The 25,781-nt window shown below is 37.4% G+C and overlaps 1 protein-coding gene across 5 annotated transcripts in view; it reads left to right on the top strand.

The window, feature by feature from the left end:
* LOC144195687 (serine-rich coiled-coil domain-containing protein 1-like) overlaps positions 1-25,781 on the top strand; it is an 82,067-nt gene that overhangs the window by 18,283 nt on the left and 38,003 nt on the right. For 4 of the 5 annotated variants that reach the window (XR_013326140.1, XM_077715491.1, XM_077715493.1 and 1 more), the window contains exons 7-10: positions 8,336-8,510; positions 12,400-12,489; positions 18,692-18,769; positions 24,303-24,380. Coding sequence is in view for 4 of the 5 variants with exons in the window: in XM_077715491.1 (XP_077571617.1) it covers positions 8,336-8,510; positions 12,400-12,489; positions 18,692-18,769; positions 24,303-24,380 (421 nt within the window). In the remaining variant the exon portion in view is untranslated. The remainder of the gene's footprint in view (positions 1-8,335; positions 8,511-12,399; positions 12,490-18,691; positions 18,770-24,302; positions 24,381-25,781) is intronic. The other variant, XM_077715492.1, reaches the window with a different exon arrangement.

Genomic DNA, 25,781 nt, shown 5'->3' with positions numbered 1-25,781 from the left:
TCAAGGTATTTTCCATTTTTGCATATCTCTGCTTACAGTTTGATTCTCATTATTAAAAGTGACTGGGTAGAATTTGAAAATGTAATATTGTAATTTAAGGTCTGCTCTAACAGGCCATGAGTGGGCTTGTTGTTGGCAAGGTGTTTTTGTATAAACAGAAAATAAGATCCCACTTTCATGGGAACAGGAAAGAGTGATGGTCAACCTTCTCGAATTGGACCTGATATATGGTAAAATTATGGTTCTGTAATGCTTAGGGATTCCTCGAAAGATCAAACATTCAATCACTCGGCACTTTACGCTGGTGCATCAAGCTACTCATCTCCTGCATACTCGTGCATATGAGGCAGCCACAGCGATGGGCTGGAATATAGACGGATTAAAAAAAAAGGGCCCCCTCGCAAAGGATACGAGAGGTTTGGCATTTCACGTCCGTGAGGCAGACTTGAAGAGCCATCCACGATTATAGGAAGCTTGGGAGGCTTGCCTCCTGCGGCGAGGGACAAGGGAGAGAATATAAAATGACCAAATGGATCCCAGGGACCCCGACCGCTTGCTTGAGCCATCTGGGAGACTGTCTTTATATTGCGGGCACAGTGACTGGCGGAAGGAGGTTGAGGTTAGCGACAAAATCAAGTGACAGCTGATGACAGGAATGGGTCTTACAGCAGAAGGGTTGTTGTGAATCACAACAAATGCATTTGATTGTATGCCTTTATGTCTCTCTCTGTCAGAACCAGGATGAGCTGGCATGGAGAAAGTACAAAGTGGTTATTCCCATAATAGGGAAGTGTATAATATCGTTCAAATCTTCTCCTTTGCAGAGCGGTATGACTAAAAAGCGATTGAAATCAAATCACGAACTACATAGAAGACAAACTGCAAGCAGGTCACACTACCTATTTACACTTTCATTGATATAATAATTGTAAACATTGAGCTGCATGTATCTTAATGACAAGTGTAAACATGTAAGCTGTTTAAATGGATCACATCTGCTACATTGTTGCACATTCTTTAAGGGGCCATTTCAATACTTTTATGTATCAGCGAGCAAAGCTAGAAAAGCCTCTGTGGAAAATCTATATCTAAATGTGGAGTTTTACAAACTAAGGTCTGCCTAGTGGCATTTAAAAAGGTTCTAATTTATATGCCAATTTCATATAAATGCTCAGTACGAGGAAACTAATTAGTCGGGCCCTAGTTTTTTTAGTACTACATTGGAAGACAAAAACGACACTCACGTTTTTTTTCCATCTAAAACATGACTCCAAGGTAAATTTGGGCTCAACTTGGCAGTAAATGAGGGTTGGACTTGCCCAATGTTGCCCTTTGTCATCTATTCTGTTTATATTCTGACAGCATAACTTGCTTTGTGTTGAGTATACTGTTCTGTTGGCTTCATCTGGCTATGATTTTTAACTATTGCTATTGTGGTTAACAGCCAAGTGTGAAGTGGTTAGAATGGGAGTCAGCATTTCCTAATCTGAGACCATGGTCCTGCCTTGGAAAAATTGGAGTGCCCTCTCTAGGTTAGGGATGAGGTGAAGAAGTTTAAGTATCTTGGAGTGTTGTTCTCAAGTAAGGGAAGGATGAAGCGGGAGATCGACAGACGAATCGGTGCAAGGTCTTCATTGATGTGGACTCAGCAACGGTCTGTTGTTGGAAACGAGATGAGTGGAATGGCAAAGCTCTGTATTTTCTGCTCGATCAATATACCTACCTTCACCACTGGTCATGAGCTGTGGGAAAAGTAACATTCTTTTTTTTCCCCAAGATTTTTTTCCGTGGGGATGCTCGTGATAAAACCTTGTCTTATATGTGAAGATGGGCTTTCTATCTACAGACTGCTTAAGACTTTTCTTTAGGAACTGTGAACTGAAATAATCACTTTCAACTTTCGCCCACATTCCAACATTATATTTAGTTCTGGGATGGTTCTTTACTTACGCTTTTCCAAGGTTCATGATGCAGACGACTCCCTGTCACATCTGAACTCTCGTAATCAGTAGTATCATCAAATAGAATGGGAACATTATTCTCTTCTGAGCTACTGTTTTTTTTCTTGTTTTTGATTTAATTCTAGGCTTTCAGAGATTTTCCCCAGATTTTCATTGTTTTTATTTTCAATGACAGCCTTTTCATCTTTTTTCTTTTCTTTGTTGAAGCCCTCTTTAGTTGCCTTTTTCTCACTTGTGTCTGTCACAATCCCCGTTTTTACGTCATTGTAATTCTTGGCTTTCTTGCTTTTCTTTTTGGTAAAGGATGTATGATTTTTGGAGACACTTAACCCAAACAAGCAGAAGAACCAGTTTTGTCAGGTGATGAGTATACAAAATTTGATCCCGGACGAGTTATAAGTGGCTCTCCAAGGGCACAACTCACCCCAGGCCCTGAGCCACAAATTACCCCATGCCAACAATTTTGACAGAAACAGACAAACACGAAAATGTTACCGTGCAGTTTTGAGCTAGTATCTTTTTATCCTTACAGACGTGTACCATTCTATACCTCTTCATTAATTGTTCAAAAATAGCAGTCCAAAAACCTCAATCATACAATTTTGTAAAAAACACATTTTGGAAATTGAACATTTGTAGTAGCTTTCAACCCATCTGCATAATGCGCAAACTGCAATAATATTGGTTGCTTGACCAATTTCTATGATTTTCCCGATAACCCATTTGACACTATTTCTCCCTTGGCACAACACATCTTTCTGTAGATCTCAAGCTATCACGAACTATTGATTTTCTTATTACCCCACTTGGGAGGATTATACATAGATTGTTGTAGCATGAACTGTGCTGAAAAAGTTGTCGCTAAGTTTTAACTGAACTTACTTCAACTGCTTTCATTCTTTTTTTTTAAAAAGAACACACTTCTTTTGCCAGCGCAGGGCTCAGTCATGATGAATTAGTTAGAAGGGCAACCTTTATGAAGACAAAATAAACTTGGAAACTGAAGTTTGTGCAGACAATGGCTCTTCTCGTTACTAAATGAAACAACATTTTGCCATATTTTTTTCTCACGTAGGTTGTATTTTTTGCGCTTTTCTTGTCTCACGAAGAAAAGGAGAGTATGTGTAGATGGAACAAGATAAAGATTAACTTGACACTGCCGACTGGCACAGTGAAAATCCATTCTCCAGATAATTACAGTGAAATTCTGCCTGTAGTACGCCGTCTGATATCAAATGTGGCGAACAGCTACATCTTCTCTCTAAGAAGGGTCAGCCGGTTAGGCTATAGCCATGTAGTTTATATCTTTCTAAAAAGTTCTAAGTGAATGGTGAGGTACATTTGTGACATTAGGAAATTATCCTCAAATATTTGACAGGATTATGTTGTCCCTATAAAAAAAATACATATTTTGAATTTCTAAAATGTGTATTTTATTAATCTCGAAACTGGTTCTAAAAAGTATTTCAAGCGTGAAAAGATATCCGTCATCTTGGTTTACCTCTCAAGAGGTGAAAGGCTTTCTATTTTTCTCCGAGTTCAAGTGTGATTTTTGTGTTCTTGAGGCTAAGTTCACTCACCATTTGTGGCGATGATCTTATTGGTCTGGGCGCTACTCGAAGCCCATGACGGTACGTGAAGGCTAAGACATAAATGAAGTGCTAAATTGAGAGTGCCCCTCGATGGTGCCTTGCCTCTCTTCTTCTCCTAAGTTGACCTGGCATTGCATCTTCCATTGCGTGTTGACAAACCAGATCCACCCCGGATAGCGAAGCATTCAGTTGCAATTTAATTGTAACTGAGAAGTACCTCAAAGAAGTGGAACCTCCACAATGTTACTGTCCTGATGAATAAAATGACAAGACATAAAATGTATATGTTAGAAGCTTAAAGAGATGTCAAATGTAGCAGTTTAACATGGGTTCTGAATGAAGAACTGTTCATTAGCGACGTATTTGTAATAAAAATGCAGCTGATGGAAAAACTTCACGGCCACCTGATGGATGCAGGTTTTTTTTCCAACCTGAAAGAGGAAATTTCCACCAATCTGATATCTTAGATATCAAGTGCTTCTTGTTTCAGTAGAAATTTTAATGGTTAAACTGCTTCTGTTGGATCGGTTGGAACAAAAACCTGCACTCATAGCGGCCCTCGAGGCCCGGTTTGCATACCCCTGGATTCTAGTGGATCACTTGCTTGATTTTAGTGGAAGCGTGGGATCAATTCTTGCCCAGTGGCGGTATGATTGTGAGTGCGGGTGGTTGCCTGTGTGTACCCTACGGCTTATTGGCGACCAGTCTAGGGTGCAGTCCGCCTTCTACTCCAAAACCATCTGGGATAGGTGCACCCCTAATCTCAAACCTCAAGATATATTATGTTGAAATCCCGTAAAAAAACGTCATTCAATTCCATTATAGGGTTTAGAGAGTAATGCAAAAATCCTGTATTTTTTTTCTGTTTTGTTTGACAGCAATCACCTGAAAGGCATGCAATTTCTGTGTTCACACAGAGACAACCCGATCAGATCGCGCATTTCACACTTTGTTTTCACGGTTTTTTTATCCCAGGACCCCTATTAAACCTAGATAGGTAGAAAAGCTAAATTTAACATACTGACAGTTTTTGCCAATAAAAAAAACAGTTTTTGTAACTCGCAGATGAAACAGCAAAGTTAATTAAAGAAGTGAGCAATACTATATGACATTTCTTTTATACTCTGCTTTTTTTTGTCTCTTGAAGTCAAGAATTTTCGATTAGACTCGCTGCCTAGAGCTTTGGCTGGCGCTCAGTCATTGTCACAGATGCTCCTAATAATTTTAATGGCGGCGTTAAAATGCCTGTTGCCTCAGGTGCCACACGCAGATGAACAGACTGCATTTTGACATGTACAAGCAAGCGGTGATAAACGAGCACGATCAAGGCTCCGGTTGCTTGTTTAAGGAAGTGTATGATAAACACCGCACACACACTTGTTAATAATTGTTTTCAATTGTCGTCCTTGAAAATTTTATGTAATTGCGTGATTTACTTTGTGCATTAATGGGGAAATCATCTACTGTTATTATTTATACAAAGCTCTCTATGTATGGCAAATTCCCTAATGCGACTGATGAACTACCTCCGTATTTTATAATTTATTGGACGCTTCATGCCGTCATTTCTCCCCCTGCCATGCACTTACTCAACATTTTGTCAGTTTGCATACAGTGGCCGCTCTTTTTACACAGTTGTTTATTGCCTGCGTCAGTGCGTGTTAACATGAGCCGCTGCTGACTCGGTAGTAAACCACCGCCAGCAGTAAACTAATGAAAAGTAATAAAAGGCAGATAATTGCCTTTTTTTTCACACCCGGAAAGGGACCACTTCTGTTGAGAAATGCGAGAGGGGGGAAAAAAACCAATACAAGGCCAAAATGCGGAAAAAAACAAGGTGACCGCTGTGAAGAGGAGTGTGGGGAATTGTTGGAGGAAGGAAAACATTTAGTGCGATGAATAAAGACAAATAAACCCATTTGCATTTACACCTACAAACTTCAAACATGTTTTTAGGGGGGACAATTACATTATTTCCTCAGGATCACACTGATGGTGCGACACGTGTATGTAAATATAAACTTCTCATGATCTGACCCATCTGCCCCTTGTAATTTCCCTACTGTTTAAAACTTGTTGCTGATAAGAAAACAATGTTTCACCAACTCACTCCACACAGTTCCTGTGTTTTCTTTATACAGTATACATCCAGCAAATACATACATATTTCCATAAACTAATGTGCATATTTTTGGAACACAGAGGAAACCTACACAAGCAAAGGGACAACATCCAAACCACAAATATATGAATGAAAATAAAAACCGAGCTCAAACACAAGTAAGCCCAGAAATGCGAATATGAGGCGATCTTGCTCACATCGGCTATTTTCCCAGATATTTTAAAATGATACAAAGCAGCAAGTGAAATACAGTTATCCTGCAATATTTTCCTCATGATTAGTCAGACGCTGATAGTGGCCCATGCCTACATATTTCAGTATATTGATATATATAGATCGAAGTCAGATATGGATAAATGTGCATATGCAGTATATTTACACCATTTTATTATTGCGTTCTCTTGCTGTCCACACTCCCGGAATCATATTGCACCCTTCGTTTTAAAAAAAATCCTTCCTGAACCAGAAACTAGTCTGCTCACTCTAGCAAACAAAATGATGTGCTGTGACAATTTTTTGTTGCAAGCTGCATGTGGCAAATGGTTGTCTTAAAATAATACAGGACACTGTGAATTTATCAGCTTTTCAAGGTGTTCTGGAAGGGAATTTGCTGTCCATTGTCAGAGATTGTTTTTCGAGGCCACTTTGCTTTATCTAGCACTTGGGTGCCTTGAATCGAACAATGAAACATTAACTCTGCTGTGGTATTCTAAAAAAAGTTGTTAACCTGTGTCTCAAAGCTTTGTCTCAGCTACCGATCATGGGCAACTAGATTAAGACAAACAAAAAACACATACACAGCTAAACACACTGACAAGATGGACTGTGTCACAGCAAATCATTGGACTATAATCAACAGTCTCTGATTCCATTGAGCACAAATGCTCTACTTAACACACAAGAAGTGGAGTCATTGTGTTTAAATCAGGGAATGTCATCATTTTTTTTTTTCCAATTGAGGGCATGTGAAGCTCTTTGAGACATTGCTGTTATTAAGGGCTATATAAATAAATGGGACTTGACTTGATTGATGATGATTCACACTTATACAAACCCACACGTATTAGAGTACAACAGCAGGACATGAAATGAAGGAAGCTCACTCTTATGTGTTTCAACAAGGATTAGAAGAAAATGAAAAGTGGGACGCAGTGTCACCTGTCATCAGGAGATGGGAGGCACCTCAGGTGTGCACCCTACCACCCAGTAGGACACATTATGCTCTGATAATGCTTCTGTTGTGTCGTGAATGTTAGAGTGGCGTAGCAGAACCACTGACGAGACATGGGGACCAAAGCAGAACACGACACGGGTGTGAAAAAGCGGTTAGGAGGAGCACATGGGAGCGAGAAAGCGCAAAAAGGTTTAGACAGTGACAACAGGAGTGCTGGTGCTCTCTTCTTGTACGCTAAAAAAAAATCAACAATGTACTGCCAACTAGATTCTAATCACAGAGAAGTTAAGTATTGAATGTTCTTCACCCTCCTTAAACTATACAGTGAGTTGAATCTGGGTTAGAATTAAATGGCAAAATCAAGAAAGGAAAATACTGTCACATTTGAAAGCATATTCTCATTGTGCAAATTGCAGCCCACAGACCTTGAGCATGTGAAATCATCAGGCCTTTCTTTATGTCAGCCAGACATTTGAAACATTTCCTTAGCACCATCTTCTACACTGTTTGTCCTTGAAACAAAAATAACATTGGAAAGTGTCATTTGTTTGGCAGTTATAGAGCTCAATATTGACTTGGTGCGGTAGTTTTTTTGTCATCCTTTTTCCATTCTCAGTCTCACTTGGAGCTTTGTGCATACTGACATCACTTTCTATTATACATTTTCATTTAAGTAACATACATTATACTCAGAAGACACTTGCTTATGTCAATGTATATAGCATCTAAAAGGATCCCTAAATATCATCCATGTCAACTATAAACAAGGTAATTGACAGTATGATCTAAGTCATTATTTAAAACAATGTTTTCTTTATCGATATAGAGGCATGAACGGGAATGGTCATTTTTGCGCATTAGAATATTTCTCAATTTTTATCACCCATCTACTTTGTGTTAGTATAAACCCAATTATTATTATTGTACAGCATGCATGTTTTTTTCCATTTTTATAAAACCAAATATTTCATAAACATAGCAGTTTCATTGGAACATTTTGCATGCTATCCGCTTGATATTAGGGAAACATTTGATATTATTAAAAAATCTTGAAGTAGTTGTGATACTATATTTCAATATTATATTTGGCGCTTCATGTTTACAAAAGGACATTTTTTATCATAAGAGAACTTTAGCTTGATAAAAGGACTTCTGAAACGTGTGATGAAGAAAGGACCATCCCGAAATTTTCACAAAGCAAAACATTTTTTCCTTTCATCTTTAAATCTCTTTGTGGAATGTTGCTCTCATTTGATATGTCAGGTCACATTTAAAAACAGCAAACATTCATTTTCTGTACCACTTATGCTCACAAGGATTGCAGGTTTAAAAACAGCAGTCCAAAAATGTTTAATAAGATGCAGTCAGGTACATGCTGGATTTCAAAGACTGTGTGTGAATGAGTCAAGTGACAATCCATCCTGTCTGATATGAAAACAAACATACTGGCCTCATGAACTTTTCTGCTTTGTTCTTGTCTTTCCAGGGAGCCGCGGCGTCCAACCAGCTTGCTTCCTGCCGATTGCAGCTCGGCCCTACTTTTGGGGAGGGAAGACGATCCCTTGCCCCCTGGAGTGGAGACCCTCCCCTGGAGACTGATGCAGCAGGACTGCACCGCTGTTAAAACCCTCCTTTTGAGATTGAGGCGCACCCTGCAGGAGGTAGGATACACTTATTCTCGTTTATAGTCAAATGCAAATGCACAGGTTTAAACCAGGAGGTATATTCCAGGGATTTGCTTAGAACACAAGCTAAAACGAGTGCTTAGTCTCTTTTTACTACATGGATAAGGGTCTTTTTCGGTTGTAAAAAGCAGGGAGTTGTTTAAAGCACCACAGCTTTGGGCTAAAGATATATGTAGTGATTACATCTGGACACATTCATCCCCTGTTTTTTTTCTTTTCTTTTTTTAATTAGCTTGATTTCAACTCTATTAAATCACCCCTGAAGTGGACCCTACAGATTTCTCTTTATAACCTTTTGTAATTTAATCAGTACTAAGAATAAAGGCAAGATGTTTATTGCCCATGCACATACCTACATTAAACCTTGTTTCCCTTTACTTTAAAATTGAATTTTCTATCATAAAAGAAAATGTTCTCACCATCATTGTATAATTATGATACATATATATTCTTACATGATTAAAACATATTTTTAAAATTGTTACAGACATAGTATATTTCAATTTTGAAAGGAAGAACCTCTCCTAAGTTGCAATAAGTTCCATCTGTGCTTATTACCTGGGAAAAAATGCCATAAAAAGCAGAATCTAGAGATACTTAGCATAGCTAAGTCGCATACAGTGGCGTTTTTGAAGCATACTTTTTGCGGCGTTTCTTTTTAAAAGGCTTCTACATCACAAAGAGCTAGGATACGGTGCAGGTTTCCCTTCAAAAGCTCTTGGCACATCCATTAACACTGTGTCATCCTAACATTTGCATAAATCTCTAGTGAATCTTGCTTTAAAAAACATGCCCATTAATGCACAGCAAAATTGTGTGAAAGGCTGACTAGATGCGTCATCGCACACCAGAACTACTATAGTAAAACCTTTGAAGTAAGATCTAAAGACTTGACCACAAATTATGGTCCGACCAATGTACAATATGCTCCCTGGCCTTCTGTGAATAGAGGCATTATGAAATATGGATAAGTGCGTGTGAGTTAAATTCGCCAAAATTGCATGTTGATTTCATTCTCTGTTTGGATGTGTTTTTTTTGTGAATGGTAATGGTTGTTTGAGTGCACTTACTGTTACTTGTGATTGCCTGGCATCCTTTTAATTTAGATTAACTTCATCATACTATTGAGCCTAAAGAAGACAAGTGATGCAGAAAGTCTATGAAAATCCACTTGAATTGGTTTACATTTGATATTACAATTCTAAAAAGTCTTTCACAATTCAGTTCAAAATCAACCAATTTAAATGATATGGTTGCATTTAACAATGAGCTACATTTCACCTATAGCAAATAAATGTGAAGCAATTGTGTTTGACAATTTTTATGTTGAAACATTTCAGAAATCCATTCTTTTAGAATAAAGCATATTTAAAATATGCCATGTAGATTGATGTTTTGCATTCCCATCAATTGGATAGACTTATTGCTCAAGTCCCAGTTGGCACCAACAATTTTCTGAACAATTTATGGTGGAATCAACATAATTTGAGAGCAAGGTTAGAAAATGATCAATTTGATCATAATTGCACATTTGTGTGCATATCCAACTTTTCCTGGTCTCTCATGCAACTCTCCATGTCTGGGTCCTCTCAATTATATTTGCTTGAAATTTTTACAATTTGACCCATCTGTGTTCTGTTTAAAGGAACCCATTCAACAATCTCCAGCCTTTGTTAAAAGTTAGCTTCAGTTTCAAAACAATAACAGCAATAGGTAACATATTACAAAAGCTGTTGACAACCACCAAATGTCTTAATTCAAGTTTGCAGTAGCCAATTAGATCTACACATACTTTCTCACTATCACCAGCATGGCATGGTTACTTACCTACAAGTTTGAGAAACCTGCCATCAAACATGATCAATTTCCATATAATTCTCAAATTTCCGATTATACATTGCTGACATGTATATTTTGTCACACACGCTCTTGGCCACCTTTCGATAGCCCATATAATATTTATCATCCCAGTATTGAGTTAGGTTGCTCCCCAAAAAACACTGAAAATGGTATTATCCATGTGTTCTATATTCTTCCCCAATACAAAGAATCCCATTTGTCATTGTCAGTGGTGGATTCATGCATAACTGCCTTGCTCCCATTTTGTTACACCACACTTTTGCATTCCACTGACTCTTAAACGTCTCAGAAGTCAGACTGTATTGGGAGTACCAGTGACTACAAAGGGGAATATTGTGATGATAAATGACAATAGAAGACAAAATGCAATAAGGCAATGTCTGGTTGCATGGTTTTTGATGACCTGTTAAAAAAAATTATGAATGACATCCTTATTGTGAACTGGTGGTTTAGCGGTTCACCTTTATAATTGTTGTGCAGGCCGTGCATGTTTAATTTCAATACTGTAATGTTTGAATGTTTGTCTCTTTTATTTGTATGCCCTCTATGATTTGCTGGTGCATAATTATCTTGTTTCCCCCCCAAACCAACCAAGGTAGTCATATGATTAGAATAATTTTAGGTATTTTTCTGACAAAATGTAGGTTTTTTTTATGGTAACATTATTTCTAAACTTGTTTAAAAATGAGCACATCTTGAAAGTTAATCCTGATCAAGAAACAGATTTTTCCAACTCTTATTTTTAGGTTCTATGGAATGTAAAACGTTGTATTTATATTTAAATGGACATGTCATCTTGAGATTAGCATACCTGGACATAACCATGTGATTAAAGGGGTGTGTCAGACACCTATTCGCGCTTTACTTTTTGAGACCATTCATCATTTTTTGACATGTTCCCTTTGGTTACTGCAAGTCATTAAACATTGAGCTCCCAGGCAGCTCCTCTCGTATCACACGCACCCATATACAACCTCACACACCTACATACACACACACATACACACCACTCCTCACTTCTCCCTCGAATGCTAAATCTAAAAGGCTTTTTACTTGAACCACATCTAATTGTCGTGTTGGTTGTGCTATAGAGCCCATGGGACAAGAGTGACCTTAAAAAGAATGTGTTTATTTTTTGAAAGGCTGAAAAGATAAGACACTGAGACCGTCCGTGCCTGTCTTTCCCCATGAGGTCGGGCATTGATCACCAATGGCACATTTAGGGCCGTGTCACACCTATAATTCTTGGGAGTTATTGCTTTTTAAAAGGTCAGCATAAGTAATAAACCACAGTTTATGTTGTCCCAAGAGCTGACATGTCTCATAGGTACTTTAAAGTGTAAAACTTGAAAACATGGTAAAAGAAGACACCTCAAATACGAGGTTCGTAGGCAAACCTCCGCGCCACAATTCAGGAAGGAATAAAGTGTGACCACTGTTATTGTCTAAAGTTTGTGGTGAGCGCAATCATTTATTTAATTTACTTTGCATAACTCTAAACACTGGCGTAAAGGCCGTTGGAGCGTACCGTCTCCTTAATAAACTTAGTGTGCCAGTGGAGTGTTTATGGTTATCAATAAACACACTGTCATCTCTAACTATAGACAATAACCTAAAATACTTATATTATATTTTAAGTCACTAACCTGGACTCTCTGATGCTCAGCTCTTCCCCTCAGTTTTTCCATGCCTCCAACACCACATTTGGGAGTTTATCATCTTTCCCATTTTTCTCTGAGGTTCTGCAAAGTCGCATTGACAAACTACCCAGTTAAAGGAAACAATCCTCTGCTACCGTATAACCCCTTTCTCAAGCAGCCTCTTGAAACAGACATCCAAATCCTCAGTCAAATCATTACCTGTTAAGCTCTCATTCCAAAATGGCAATGTCCCACTTTCTCTCAAGGTTACCCATTGTGCGTTATAGAACTTTCAAAAAAATATGCACCGTACTGAAGAAAAACTCACCATGTGGGCTCATGATTATATTTATCTTGTTTTACAGAGTACAGAGACAAGTCCTGCCAGCAGTCTTCAGTCTTTACCTATTAGCCCGTGCAGTGAAAAGTCCCTTCCATTTAAGGTAATGACAAAGGTATTTCGATTATATTCCATTGGTTTTCATTTAAATGCTGCTGTAAACATCTACAATACATTTACAGTGACAAGAGGCTATAAAAAAATGAAACTTGGAAAAATAAGAGGAATGTGTGATTAAAAAAAAATGCAAACCTCTTCAGTTAAGTCATGTTAACTCCAATGAAATTCAAAACTGATCAATGTTTAATTGGAAAAATAAAGCCAAAACAGGTATTGAGGATAAATTAAACCCCCCCTCAGACAGGGTTAGCAATCACTGGCCGTTGAACAATATGCATTACTAGTCTCCCCAAGAGTGCCAAGTTGTCGTCAAGGTCTCGGAACGATTTTTCAATGATCTTCCAGATGATCTCCACAGATTGCCACCGTCTCCTCAGAGTTTTTACTCAGTCCAAAACAGTCTCGCAATGATCGCCAAGGGGAACAAGCTCTCAAAGAACGCACAGGCGAGCACACGGTATGCGCTCAGCGATCTCATCTATCTCGCAGTGGTCTCTCAGCAGCCTTTCAGTGAACACCAAACAGATTGGAGAGAGATCGCGGTGGTGATGAGAGTGCAGTATTGAGAGCTATTTTTCAGCGAATGCCGTCATGTTTACCTTTTTTTAAAACATTTTTATCCTGAAGAAATCTACTTAATTCAATAATTTGATCCAATCTATTTAATTGTAAGAAACCATACTAAAAAACTGCGTTATCAGTCACGTTGATTAACTAAAAAAAAATTCAAAAATTATTTTCAAGTAGGAGAACTTGTACAATTGGTGGTTGACTAAATACTTTTTTGCTTCACTGTTAACGCAACTATTGCCTTTGCAACAGAATCCTGTGCTGCCCCACCCACAAGTTAATAATCTTTTCTTAAGCCGTAAGATCAGCAAACATTTGGCGGTTTTGGTCTTCTGTCTAGATTGTGAATAAGGAAAGCCACTTTTTGATCGTTCAATGGTTGCCCAATGATCACTGTGCTGTGTAAAGGGAATCTATCCAAATGCCGAGAGACAAACACAGCGTACAACGCAAAACAAAACAAAAGAAAAACATCTTTCAAATCCCTGAAAATATTTAATCCACAAAACGTTATTATTTGTACCACAAAAAATGTATTGTCCAATGGAAAATGGGTTGACTTCAGATCAGCTGGACTTATACCAAACATCCGAGCAATTACTACTTAGTATTACACTGTCACTTGGCAATTGCACGTGTACACACACTTTTTTTACCCACATGGATGATCAGTGGCAGAAATTTAGGCTATGACACAGCTTGACGACAGAAGCTCACATATCAAGGAATCACGTGGAATGAGAGGATGAAAGGCAGGGAGGTTAATTTAAAAAAAGAAAAAACTTGTAGGCAATGTACATATTTTAATGTAGTAATAGTTTACTTATCTTTTATAATATTAAGATTTTTCTCTCAAAACATTATAATGTATGACTTGTAATTTCCTAGTGTGCCGTGGTACAGTTGTTGGGAAACACTGTTGTAGGTTGAAAAAGCAGTTGCAAATATTTGTATCAGTTTATTATATACTAAAACATCTGATCTTGTATGGCTAAAAATGTATGGCATCAGGAAATATAAACAGATCACCAAAATAATATTAATATTACAAAAACAGAAAAAAATCATTGCCATTAGTTCTTTCCATTTAAATCTGTAATTTCAAATATTTTCAACCAATCTGAAGCATCCACAAAACAAACTAATAAAATAACAGCAGCATCATGATGTGTGTTAAAAATTGTCAGTCATCTCATCAACTTCAGAAGGCATGATGAAATAGCGGGAAATGTCGAGATCAGGATTTTTCTTAAAGGTGAACAATTGGATGATATCACAGACACAGAAGATCAAGGCAGCAAAGGATGGATTAGCGGATGCCTGAAAAAAGAATTTGGCCTGGCACTCTAGAAAACATCTCTGTCAGAGTAAAAATAATCTCAGTGAAGCACCTGAGAGGCTACAGTGTCACACAGTGTCCCAGTTTAGTTTTTTGTCCTAGTTCCAGTAATTTAGTGCATAGAAAAATGAACCCTCATCGTGTGCATTCATAGGAGCCTTCTTGGACAGAACTGTCGATTTTGAAATGACATTTGTATACACTCCCTCTTTATTTCACTAAGAGAACTTACACTAGAGGATCATTAAAGTCATTTTCACAATTGTGATTATTAGTGTGAATGGTTGTTTAGCTCCATGATCCTTTGCTCAGCCATAGCATTTCGTGCCATCCCATTTCAACGTTCAGTAAAGTATTTTCCTAAGCCCTAATTTTGGCAAAAAATTGAGGAATCCAGTTTTTCAAGAAATGTTTGTTTACTGTTGTCAAAATTAATCAGTTCGAAATATAAGGAAATGTAGGGCAGTCACATGACTTGTCAGAGACCCTTCAATAAGCCAACCCCAAAATAGGTGTCCTTGGCAGAGACGAGGTAACTATTGGAAGTCTCCAAATATTTTTTAAGACTCAAAAATACTCAAACGATTTTATAATGATTCATCGTGCCCTGCCTTTTAGATTTTACTCCCAAGTTTAGGGACCACCTCTCAAGGGCTTCAATAGGCCTCAAGGACACTGGGGCTTAGTCTCTTGGTGATCAGAGAATGTGAGAATGCCAACAAACATTGTGCACTACCACAAAACCTAACTTAACTTAAGTAGCTAACAAAGTCTGAGAAATTATTTACAACATATTTATTTAGAAAAATACTGCAATAAACACAAGGTTGCAACAGTACAGCAAAGAGGTTTTTTTGTGCAGCTTTTTCCATGGAATACATATTTTCAGATGTCCCGAATGAATTTGTTTTGGCGGAAGAAATTATGTTAGTGTTAATGATTTTAATCTTGTTTTCTGTTTTGCTAATAGTGAACTCAGGGAACATCATACTGATGAGCAATTATACCACAGCACAGTATTTTCTAAAAGGAAAGAGAGAAGACTAAGATATATCGAATGCCTCACAGCTCCGATCTGGCTGCCGTTCTTTGGCAGATCCAATTTGCAACCATTATAATCAATATGTCCTGCCCACCTTTGCAATTTATCTCCATTATGTTCCTGCTCGAGCATTTGGAGAATATATGCAAGGCTTGTACTTTTTCTTGAAGCTGAATGCAAGTGCAATTCATCTCAGTGCAGCACGAGCAGCAGCGGAAGTTCTAACATGAAGCCAATATTTTGAATTCCGTTTTGATATTTGGTAATGGGGCCAGGGTTCGACTCAAGATTCAAAATGCTTTTTATCCATTCACAATGTATGCTTAATAAGTAATTTTGGATGTCCAGAGCTGTACAATTTAGGTTGAATTACACACCTTATATTACATGAATTATTCAGAATAATGCAAGAAAACAGAGCCACTTTAGCTGAAGCATTTGAAGTGAATGGTCAAATTATTATTGTTCATTGTTACATTAAATTAACTTAAAGGCTTCTGCTGCTTGGATACATATTTGTAAATATGTGTGTACACCTTTAATTGATTACAGATAACATTTTAGTTTTACGACGCCCGTCTCAAAAAATTAAAAGCATTTTGTATGTACGTGAGCCGTATTTTTGACACACCTGGTCCAATATCTTCCAAACGCCTCTCAGCGCTTTGACAAAGCCACCTGTGGGCTATTTATGCACCCATTCTTTCAGCGCAAGTGTTCATGTCTGGTGTAACTCCGGGGTAAATTGCTTCCCTAGACACATCCCGAAAGATTGTCACTCGCTCTTCTGCTTTTTTTCAAATAGAAACCTGAATACTATTAAAAGGGGAAAAAATACATATCCTATATCAACAGATATTCTGATTCAGGTATCGAGCTTGGATTAGGAGTGAGAAATATAACCCTAACCCTGTATTTTTCTGGCTAATGTCAGAGCAGCATATGTCTCAAAAAGGCTTGAAAGGCTAAACTTCTATAGGAATGATGCAATCTTTTGTGGGAGAGCTATCCAGACAGTATTGAATCACTAAATTTATCTCTTTCACACGCCGTCCTCGTACAGAATTTGGGCATTGATGCCCTCAAATGACCATGATTCAATAACAGAATCTCCATAGAGATTCAGTAATGTTCAAATTCCATTTTGACTGTGGGAAAATTGCTTTGGAAATTGAAGTCAGCTTTTATTAGACAGGGAAAGCCAACTTATAAAGTTCCACTTTTTTAAAATCATTTTTGTTGTTGAAAATGTTCTTTAAGAGTCCATAATGAATGAACTGGCCAAGAGCCATGTAAGCTATTTACTTTACTGTCCATAAAGTTTCAAGCTATGTAGGTAAATGGCTTAACATATTGAAGGAAACACTCCTTGAATAGATTATTAGTATGATTTCTAACTGGCAGCGTGCACCTCCAAAAGAATGTGAGCAAATGGAATCATTTCTGCTAACCTGGGGAATGCAATTCATCTCCACGGCTTCTTCAGCAGGCTGCTGATTGCGAGCATGGAGTGCCTTCAACCGCAGCACAAAATCACATTAAGTGGCTGCACTCTGCTGATTCTGATCAGATTTCTTCCCCCCTTAACCGCCACCTAAGGCCGTTCCAATCACATTATTTTTGAAATACATTCCCATCCTTTACTTTTGCCATTCAATGGAAGACTGAGAAATTGGGTTAATACTAAATACTACATGTGTACTATCTGTAAATTTCAGATGATCTCATCCTGGTGAAGCACAAATTATCCTGTTTTTATTTGTATGATGGGCTTGGCCTGCCCCTAAAGATTTATCTAATCACCAGTAAGTTTGTATCACATATAAAGAAGAGATACTAAATTCAACATTTTAAGATTTTGTTCTTGCTTGTAGATTTTAGTACGGCAGGGAAAGTTCGACTACCCACAACAATAATATTAAGTGGCTTCATCATGAAACCAAATGTCTTATGCATGGTGGAATTTTATTAAGCCCTTATGTCCAATGAAAAACAAACACCTCCAAATTGAGTGACAAGAAAATGGTTGTTTTATTAATGCCCCGTGAGCATGATTAGAGTGAAGCTACCATATATGGTACGCTTGACTTTCCACTAACTGTCCACTCAGATGGATTACTCCCATGGATTCCTCAGATACCTTCATGGTCGGCCTCAGGCACTCTCCGTTTTCTCCTGCCCTCTCCTCTGTCTGCCCTCCATTTTCGTATTATTGTAACTTTTTACCATCCATTTTCCCTTTTGAAGAAGTAATGGCTACCTGTCCACCTCTCTACTTCTCTCAAACCTTTCTTTTTACTCTTTTCTTCTTTTATATCTTCTTTTGTTGAGATCACATCGTGGGTAGAATTTTTAGCAGCTAGGCCTGTGCATCTTTAAATGATTCATGCATTGCTCTGCTATCCTCATTAACTTAAACCTTCTGATAAGACAGTGTGTTTCTTGAGATCGTTTGGCACATTACATTCAAAAGATAACACAGCTTTTGATAATAACTTTAACTGTCCACCAAACGGCTGGAAGGTTTCAATGACAAATTTCCTTTCAGGGTTTTTTTTTTTTCTATGAGCCCTATTTCTTTGTCAGGAGCTCCAAGCTGTACTGTATTTATTTACAGTTTTTGATTGGTTCACCAATTTGCATTTGGCCAAAGTGCTCCTCCCGTCTCTGAACAAAAATGGTCAATTTTGAACTCTGCTTGTTACAGTAAACCAGTGGTCCCCATACTATTCCAGAAAGGGCCGCATTGGGTGTAAGAGGAAACATTTCCAGCAATCTGGTATCCTAGAAGTGCAATCAGTGGATTGCAGTCAGGTGTTTTTTTCTGCAGAAACCTCATTGTTTAAACAGTTTGTGTTGGATGGGTTGGAACAAAAACCTGCACTCACAGTAACCCTCGAGGACCGGTTTAGAGTCCTCTGCAGTAAACAGTCTGTATTTAACTATATAAATATACAATAATTTCAGTTTGTGCATCAGTTCAAATCTTTACATTATGTAAATTTCCATTTTACTAGCCCAAAACAGGCCTTGTCTTCTCTAGTGGCTTCTAATTGGTGGTTAGAGGGTGCTTCAAACTGCAACTGCTTTTTTTCTGTTCAGTAACCAGGTAGATGTTGTTTATACTGTTAGTTGTTTGAGTTGACAAATTGGACCAAAATGTTCTGTATCATCACACAGATAACTGCGGTGTTCAGCGTCAAAAGGTAATAAGTAACAAGGCATCTTTTTCTTATATTTTTTTAGGACTTGACCAGAGAAGAGGCTTTGCTGCAGCAACTGAAGGAGAAAGATGAAGTGATTCTTCGACTGCAGAGTGAACTGGTAAGACTTTGAGTATGTAGGCATGACTCATATGAAAAGCATCCTCTCAATTTCGATTTACATTATTATGCGGGATTCAAGGGTCAAGCAAATAGGTTCAGGTGACCAAATAAATTAAAAATTTACCTTAACATTATTTTCATACTTGTTCAATAATGGCTATCTTTCTAATGGAGCCCATGCCTTATTATTTCCATTTTTTGGAGCGTAATCTGCACCCAGCTATGAGCTACTCAAAACATTAACAAACCATTATTATTTTTTTATGTATTAACCCCATTGCCACAGGTATATATAACCCCATTGCCACAGGTATATATTATATTATGAAATATTTACCCTAAAACACATGCAGCTAATTAGCCTGTAAAACAGCAGGTGGAAAAGGTAGCACTTGGTAATCCAAAAGGTACAATAGTTGCTGGAATAAATAATTCATGTATGACAAATACATAAATACCACCTGCAAAAAGATGCCTCCTTTTTTCACTCATGGAAAAAAATGGGACTAAAAAAAGTTAACTGCTGACTCATTCTCATTGCTTTTGCTGAAGTAAAGTGAAAGCAATTAAAACATGGTTATTTTCACTATGTTGTAAATGAATTCACTTTGCAGGGGATCCAATGTTACATTTCTGTAAAATTCCATATGTTTTGTTATTGGCATGGATCTTCACATCCTGAGGAAGATACAGGACTTTGTTTTTGCCGTTTCCTTTCATTTTAACTTTCTGACACAATAAAACAATTAATGGCCTCCATCTGCATTCAAGTTAAAAAAAATCTCAACTTTTCAAGTAAATAATTAAAGCAATGAGGACGTGTTCCCTCTGTTTTCCGTGTACAAATTTAGGATTTGACTGGCTTGGAAGTGTGGCTCTTGGGATTCTATTTTTACTCCTTTTTAAGCCCTTTTAAAAACGAAATCATGTCTAAGATGTATTTTCTGTCTAAGACTAACAATGTTGTCTTTTCTACTGAAGACCCCTCAAAGCCGCAAGTACAGTCATTTAAAAGCTTGGGAAAATAAAAGGGCAAAATAATTGATGAGCTCGATAATGGTTTGATGGCTTGCTGCAGTATCTATTATACATGGTGTGCGATAAAGAAGCTAGACTTATATGATCATTATAACCTTGATAATAATAATGTGCGCATAATAGTGAGTCAGAGCCATTTTTCAACTGAGCTTATTTGTACAATGGATTTTTTGGATTGACGCTGAATGATTAAATCTGTGAGCATCCTAATTTCATCTCACAATAAGTATTAACAGTCATTTAACAAGGTAGGGATTAGTCAATATACTACACTTAGTTGGCATTAATATAAGTGTTAACATTGTGAAAGTATCCCATCTATAACATCTCTCAAAAATCACAATGTCCTATCACAGTTTATCAATTTTCAGAACAGGCTACCTATGTGGTCAGTGGTTGTTACCCAATGCCTCCAGGTTGTTGCTTCTTATGACGTAGTATTTTGAAATAAAAACAACAAAATGTTGACTATCCTTGGTGTCTTAAAAATATACATCTGACAGGCGTTATTCAAATAAAGCAAACATTTAATAATGGTACACAGGGCCAGTTTAATGCTATTCTGGGATCAAAACCTGTTCATGGCTGCGGTTGGACCTGTCATGTCTCTAAAATCGGAATTCATGCGGCAATTACGTCACCAACTGAGTGAGGTAGTAAATAACAGGAAGACAGCATAGACGGAGGTGTGCAGTGGAAGGACAGCCAAGGCTACTTGAAAGATCCTAGCATTAGGGGCTGGCTTGAGCTCGTCTTTTAGATGGGAGAATAGCTTGACTGCAGTCGTAAAACTAAAGAAATCTAAAAAGCCTTGAATAAGCTTCAGAATGTTCAGGTGTCCTTCTCAGCTTTTAGAGTGTCTGTTGTATATCTGTGTTACAATGGGTACCAATTCTGCTTTTAGCAATTCATCTGATTATTATTATAATATAATTGAATAAAAATAATTTGGTATTATTTTAAAAATCAACACTAAGGATGGGCTTTTGATAGCTACAGAATTTATGTTCATACATAAAACTGAGAAACACCCCTTTTGACTGACGCTGAAACAATATCAGTAGCTCTTTTTCTAATGGTATTTATTGCTTAATCTGTGCCATCTTTTCTCAAGATTTATCAATGCAGCCAATGACATAGGTGAGAAAATTGATGTCATTTTTGTTTACTCGTCCAACACAATCTTCAATTTGGTCAAAACTTGTTGTTACCAAAGTGGTAACATTGGACATCATATTACTTGCCAAACCAATGACAACATTACCAATAAATCATGGATTTTTGGATAATCAGAAACTAAAACTGTTAGCCAATGCTGATTTGAACATCCAACAAAATTCAATGCAACTCTGCTTACCTATTGGTATTGACATGTTAGTGGTGTTACTCTCTTGTAAGAATGTGGTTGTTTCTGCAATACTGGCAATCTGGGCTGGCTTCTTGGGTCATGGGCAGGAGAAACTCACATGCAGAGGCAGTTATGCAAATGCTTTGATATACAGTAACAGTGAGAGAAGGACACGCTCGCAGGCACATTTTCAAAACCAGGCGCATGAAAAATCCAGTCGGTTGCTTGATTTCGCATTTTACGGCTGGAAATGCACTCAACAGACCCACCTCGACTTATACAAGGAATTAAAAAGTCAATTTTCCACAATATGCTCCCTTTAAGTGTTGTTTGCCACAATATTGTTATCATTGTTTGCTTGTCATTTGTCACCTGCTCTATCGAAGCGGCACAATGCAGACTTGATGCAAGGTCTCAGCAGGATAATGTGCCAGTGTCTTACATTGGAGCATGATAGGAGATGCCAGTCACCATTCACTAGTTTATGTCTCATTTGGCATCTGTCTCTGATTAGCTGTCTAGCACTCGCATCTCAATCTTGTCAGTATGCTCCAGGATCCTTTTGAATGGAACGACTTCTTGACTTTGCTTTCTTATCCTTCTGCACGCTGCAAGAATGCACATTTTCCAACTATTTTAACAAGGAGTTTTTAATCCACTTTCAGGTTGAGGAGTTAACGTATCATACTAGATCAACTAGATCATAATTGGTTAAAAATCGTGATGGACCCTGGTGCAGCCATTTCTCTATTACTGTAGATGGCATTCGCCACTTGCGTAATGGTAAACAAAACTTTACCCTGTTACTGGATGAAATAAACATGTGTGTGATTATTCCATTCATAGACCTTATTATTCACAAAGCCTTTTAAACAGTTCACTCGTGGCACATTAAATTGATTCTAATGTTAATGGCTTGAAATTCAAATCGAATTGAAACAAAATGAAAAAAAACACTTGTGAGACTTGTTTCACCCTCATAAATTAACTAAATGCAAATATATATATATATATATATATATATATATATATATATATATATATATATATATATATATATATATATATATATATATATATATATATATATATATATATATATATATATATATATATATATATATATATATATATATATATATATATATATATATATATATATATATATATATATATATATATATATATATATATATATATATATATATATATATATATATATATATATATATATATATATATATATATATATATAGAATTTTCAAAAGATATGTCTTATACAAGTCAAACACAACGCTGTGTTCAGTATTTTGTTGTTGGAAAAACAAATGACTTCTTTTAATTTCCAATCATGTCCATGTTGTGCACTTTCATTCATTACCGCCCTCCGCTTTTGACCTGAATTCACGTCAACACAGTTCTGATGCAGGGATGTTATTGTTGCCAGAAAAAGGGTTTAATGAGCATCATACATGTAAAGTTTAACTATATGTAGATGTAATGGGGGTTTGAAGAGAATTATCCCATTTTCTGTTTAAACCATCATGTCTTCAACCCTTACTTATGCTACTAATCCTAATGTCAGAATCCGTGTTCTCAATCCATACAAATGACATTCATTAAAGGCTTTGAATTTGGTTTTGGGATCAAGTGAGAGTGAATTGTCTTTTTATATGGGCTTTTGGATAGACTGGCAACCAGTGAGGTGTATCCTGCCTCTTAACCAATGTATTGGTTAGGCTTCAGGTCACCCTCATCCTGATGGGGATTAGCGCTACAGAAAATTGACTATTGAAAAATACCACAGGATAAAGGCTTCTCTTCTAATGTACTCTTCGCTTCTCTCCAGCGACAGTTAGTGGATTTGTCACACCTGGCTGCTGGTTTTTGAAATACATTTTACCTTGTTTAGAGCTCCAAAACTGGCCAGAGAGTGGAAAAAGTGTCTGTCCACGCTCACTCATTCCAAATAGAAAGAACAAAAGCAGTGGTTTCTTTTCACATATGTACACCTGACTACTTACGTTCGTAACATTAGTCTATAAAGTGTCTCCCAATATCTTTGACTCGCATGTCCAATCTCATCTCATGGGCTATATTGGATTTTATTTCAAAAGCTATACTGGATAAATTATACCTGACAAACTTGTCAAACCCGCATTTCACTTTATTAAATTGACAGGGGTGAGTGGCTTGCACGAGTTCCTGTGTACCTTGTATGCCTTTAAGAGAGAGGGAGAGAGAGAAAGAGAGAGAGAGAAAGCGAGAGAGCAAGAGGAAACCTTGCCTGCCGTTGCCAAGTTTAAGTGCGGCACTTTAAAGGAAAGGGCAACTCATAGCCAAAGCTCCTCCCACTCTCGTCTGTAAATCTGCCAGGGAAACCTATTAATTATCTCCTACAAGGACCTATCCACAGACTGGTCATCACTGGCTGTCACTTTTAACAGCTTTTCCATTCATCCGCGCTGATGCATTTTGCTGAAAGGACTTTTCTTTAACACACAAAGTAGAACTGTAAAAATACTGTCTTGCTTTCCTTAGGAGCAGTGAAGCATTTTTAAACTCCTAAGCTTTGCGCTGAAATTTTTAGGGGTGGATCAGGGAAATTTGCTTTACAATAAACCCCCTCAATTCACAAAGTATGAGGGGCCAAGCCCCTGACTAGCCATGAATAAATGACTTGAATCTGAAAGTGAGTGTGAATATGTGGCCTTATGTGCTCTGTGATTGATGGGTGAACAGTCTAGAGAATAACCTGGTTTATTTGCATTTTTCCTCCTTTACATGGCCAGTAGTAGCTGTCATTTTCTGCCTTTTCAATTGAAACAGCGATTTTGAGGTTCTCAGATCCTGAAGAGACAAGCAAAAACAGTTTTTTTGAGGAACCTTATAAACAACAATGCTAATCAAAATAAAATTGAATTTAATTCAGAGCAAAAGTTGTGAGCAAGCTGTAATATTCATTAAAGCAAGCTATATATTTGATTTTTTTAATGACTTTTTTTATGAGCTGGGAGGTATGAATGCATGTCAAACGTTCCTGAGAGTGTGCGTCTTCAACTGAATGACTCCATTTGATGTCCATTTCTTTTTTTTACCTTTTTCTTTTGGGACACGGCTGATTGCATTTGTTTGTTGTACACAGGACAGTGCCAAAGCCCTGAAACTGAAAGAAGGCTCTGTGAGTGACCGTGCCACACAGACAGAGCACATGGGGCTAGAGGTAAGAAAATGCTCCTTTTCAATCACATTCTGAACCTCATTTAGTTTCTATATCTTCTCTTATTTTGCTTTCTCTTCCATCTCCTTGAGAGCATTTTTTTCAGGCCCTAGTCTATCATATTGGCTTGTGTTAAAAAAGTGGTGATATTCAAAAGGATTAACCACTACCTACCTACCTCTTTTTATTTAATACAGTCCTACCTTGACATACGAGTGCCCCGACATACGAGGAATTTGAGAGCCAATTAAAGTTCTGAGCAAATATTTACCTTGAGATACAAGACACATTTTGAGATGCGAGCATATGAGACACGAGAGGAATGCATTAACTTGTATCTCAAGGTATCCCTGTATTTTTTTCTCAGTGGGGAGTAAACTGAGCTTCACCACCCAGAAACAATGTGTGGGTGCAGTTGACAGAATGAATTTTTCCCTTTGCTGGAAACACACCTGTATGTGGCATTATTGTTTCTATTCAGAATGTGACAGACAAAATTGTTTTGTCTTATTTCACAGTGCAGAATTCACTTTTGCCCGATTTAATTTTGACACATGTATTCATCTTTTTTTCTCTCCATAGTTAAGTCATTTATTGTACCCTTTTGCCACTATACACCCACTCCCACTAATGTTTTACCAATAATGCAGGCAGTGGTGGCTTTACCCTTCTGAATGCTCTTTGCTTCTTTCAGTTAAATTAAGGAAAAAAGTGAAGCTTTGCACATGACATTCTATGTGTTCTCTCGTTTGAGTGTGTGTTTTTGTGCCGCGGCAATTAGTGGGCGGATTGCACAGTCAATAATGTCTTGGAAAACGTCAAAGCAACTTAAGTGAAAGAGGTTGCATTTATGCCCTGGAGGGTAGCATTCATTCATTATTTTGTTGTGTGTTGTCATGCCTCATGGCAGAATTTGGTTATAAACTCGCAAGTGCTATTAACACAAAATCCATTTAACTGAATTACTTGGCTTTTCATTTTTTACTTATCATTTTATGTTAATGTTTTACACACTGTAATTGGCAGATTTTATCAGGGAATTTTAAACGCACTTAGCTTACATTATCCACCAAGTTGTAGATTTTCAAAGTTGGATGGATAGATTATTTCACATAAGCCAAATTGTGAGGCCATAGGGCAGGAATAAGGAAACTATTGCTCGGGACCCACATGTGGCTCTTTGGATGCATATGGCTCTCTGATAACCTGTGAGCTAAAATATTGAAACCGCTGGTGAGAGAGCTGAGTCGGAACGCACCATTAGGAGCGTCACGTCGGAGTTGTAGCGCAGACACTACCTCTAGCAACACTTTAATCATTTATTTTTTTATTTTTAAATAGACTCTTCTGCATGCCTATTCTTATCGATTAGCAACAGCGTAACAACATTGTTAAAATAATTCA

Source organism: Stigmatopora nigra, chromosome 4 (genome assembly GCF_051989575.1).
Source record: "Stigmatopora nigra isolate UIUO_SnigA chromosome 4, RoL_Snig_1.1, whole genome shotgun sequence".
Classification (NCBI taxonomy): domain Eukaryota; kingdom Metazoa; phylum Chordata; class Actinopteri; order Syngnathiformes; family Syngnathidae; genus Stigmatopora; species Stigmatopora nigra.
Note: the sequence above shows the minus strand (reverse complement) of the source record. Positions and strands in the feature narration are given on the sequence as shown.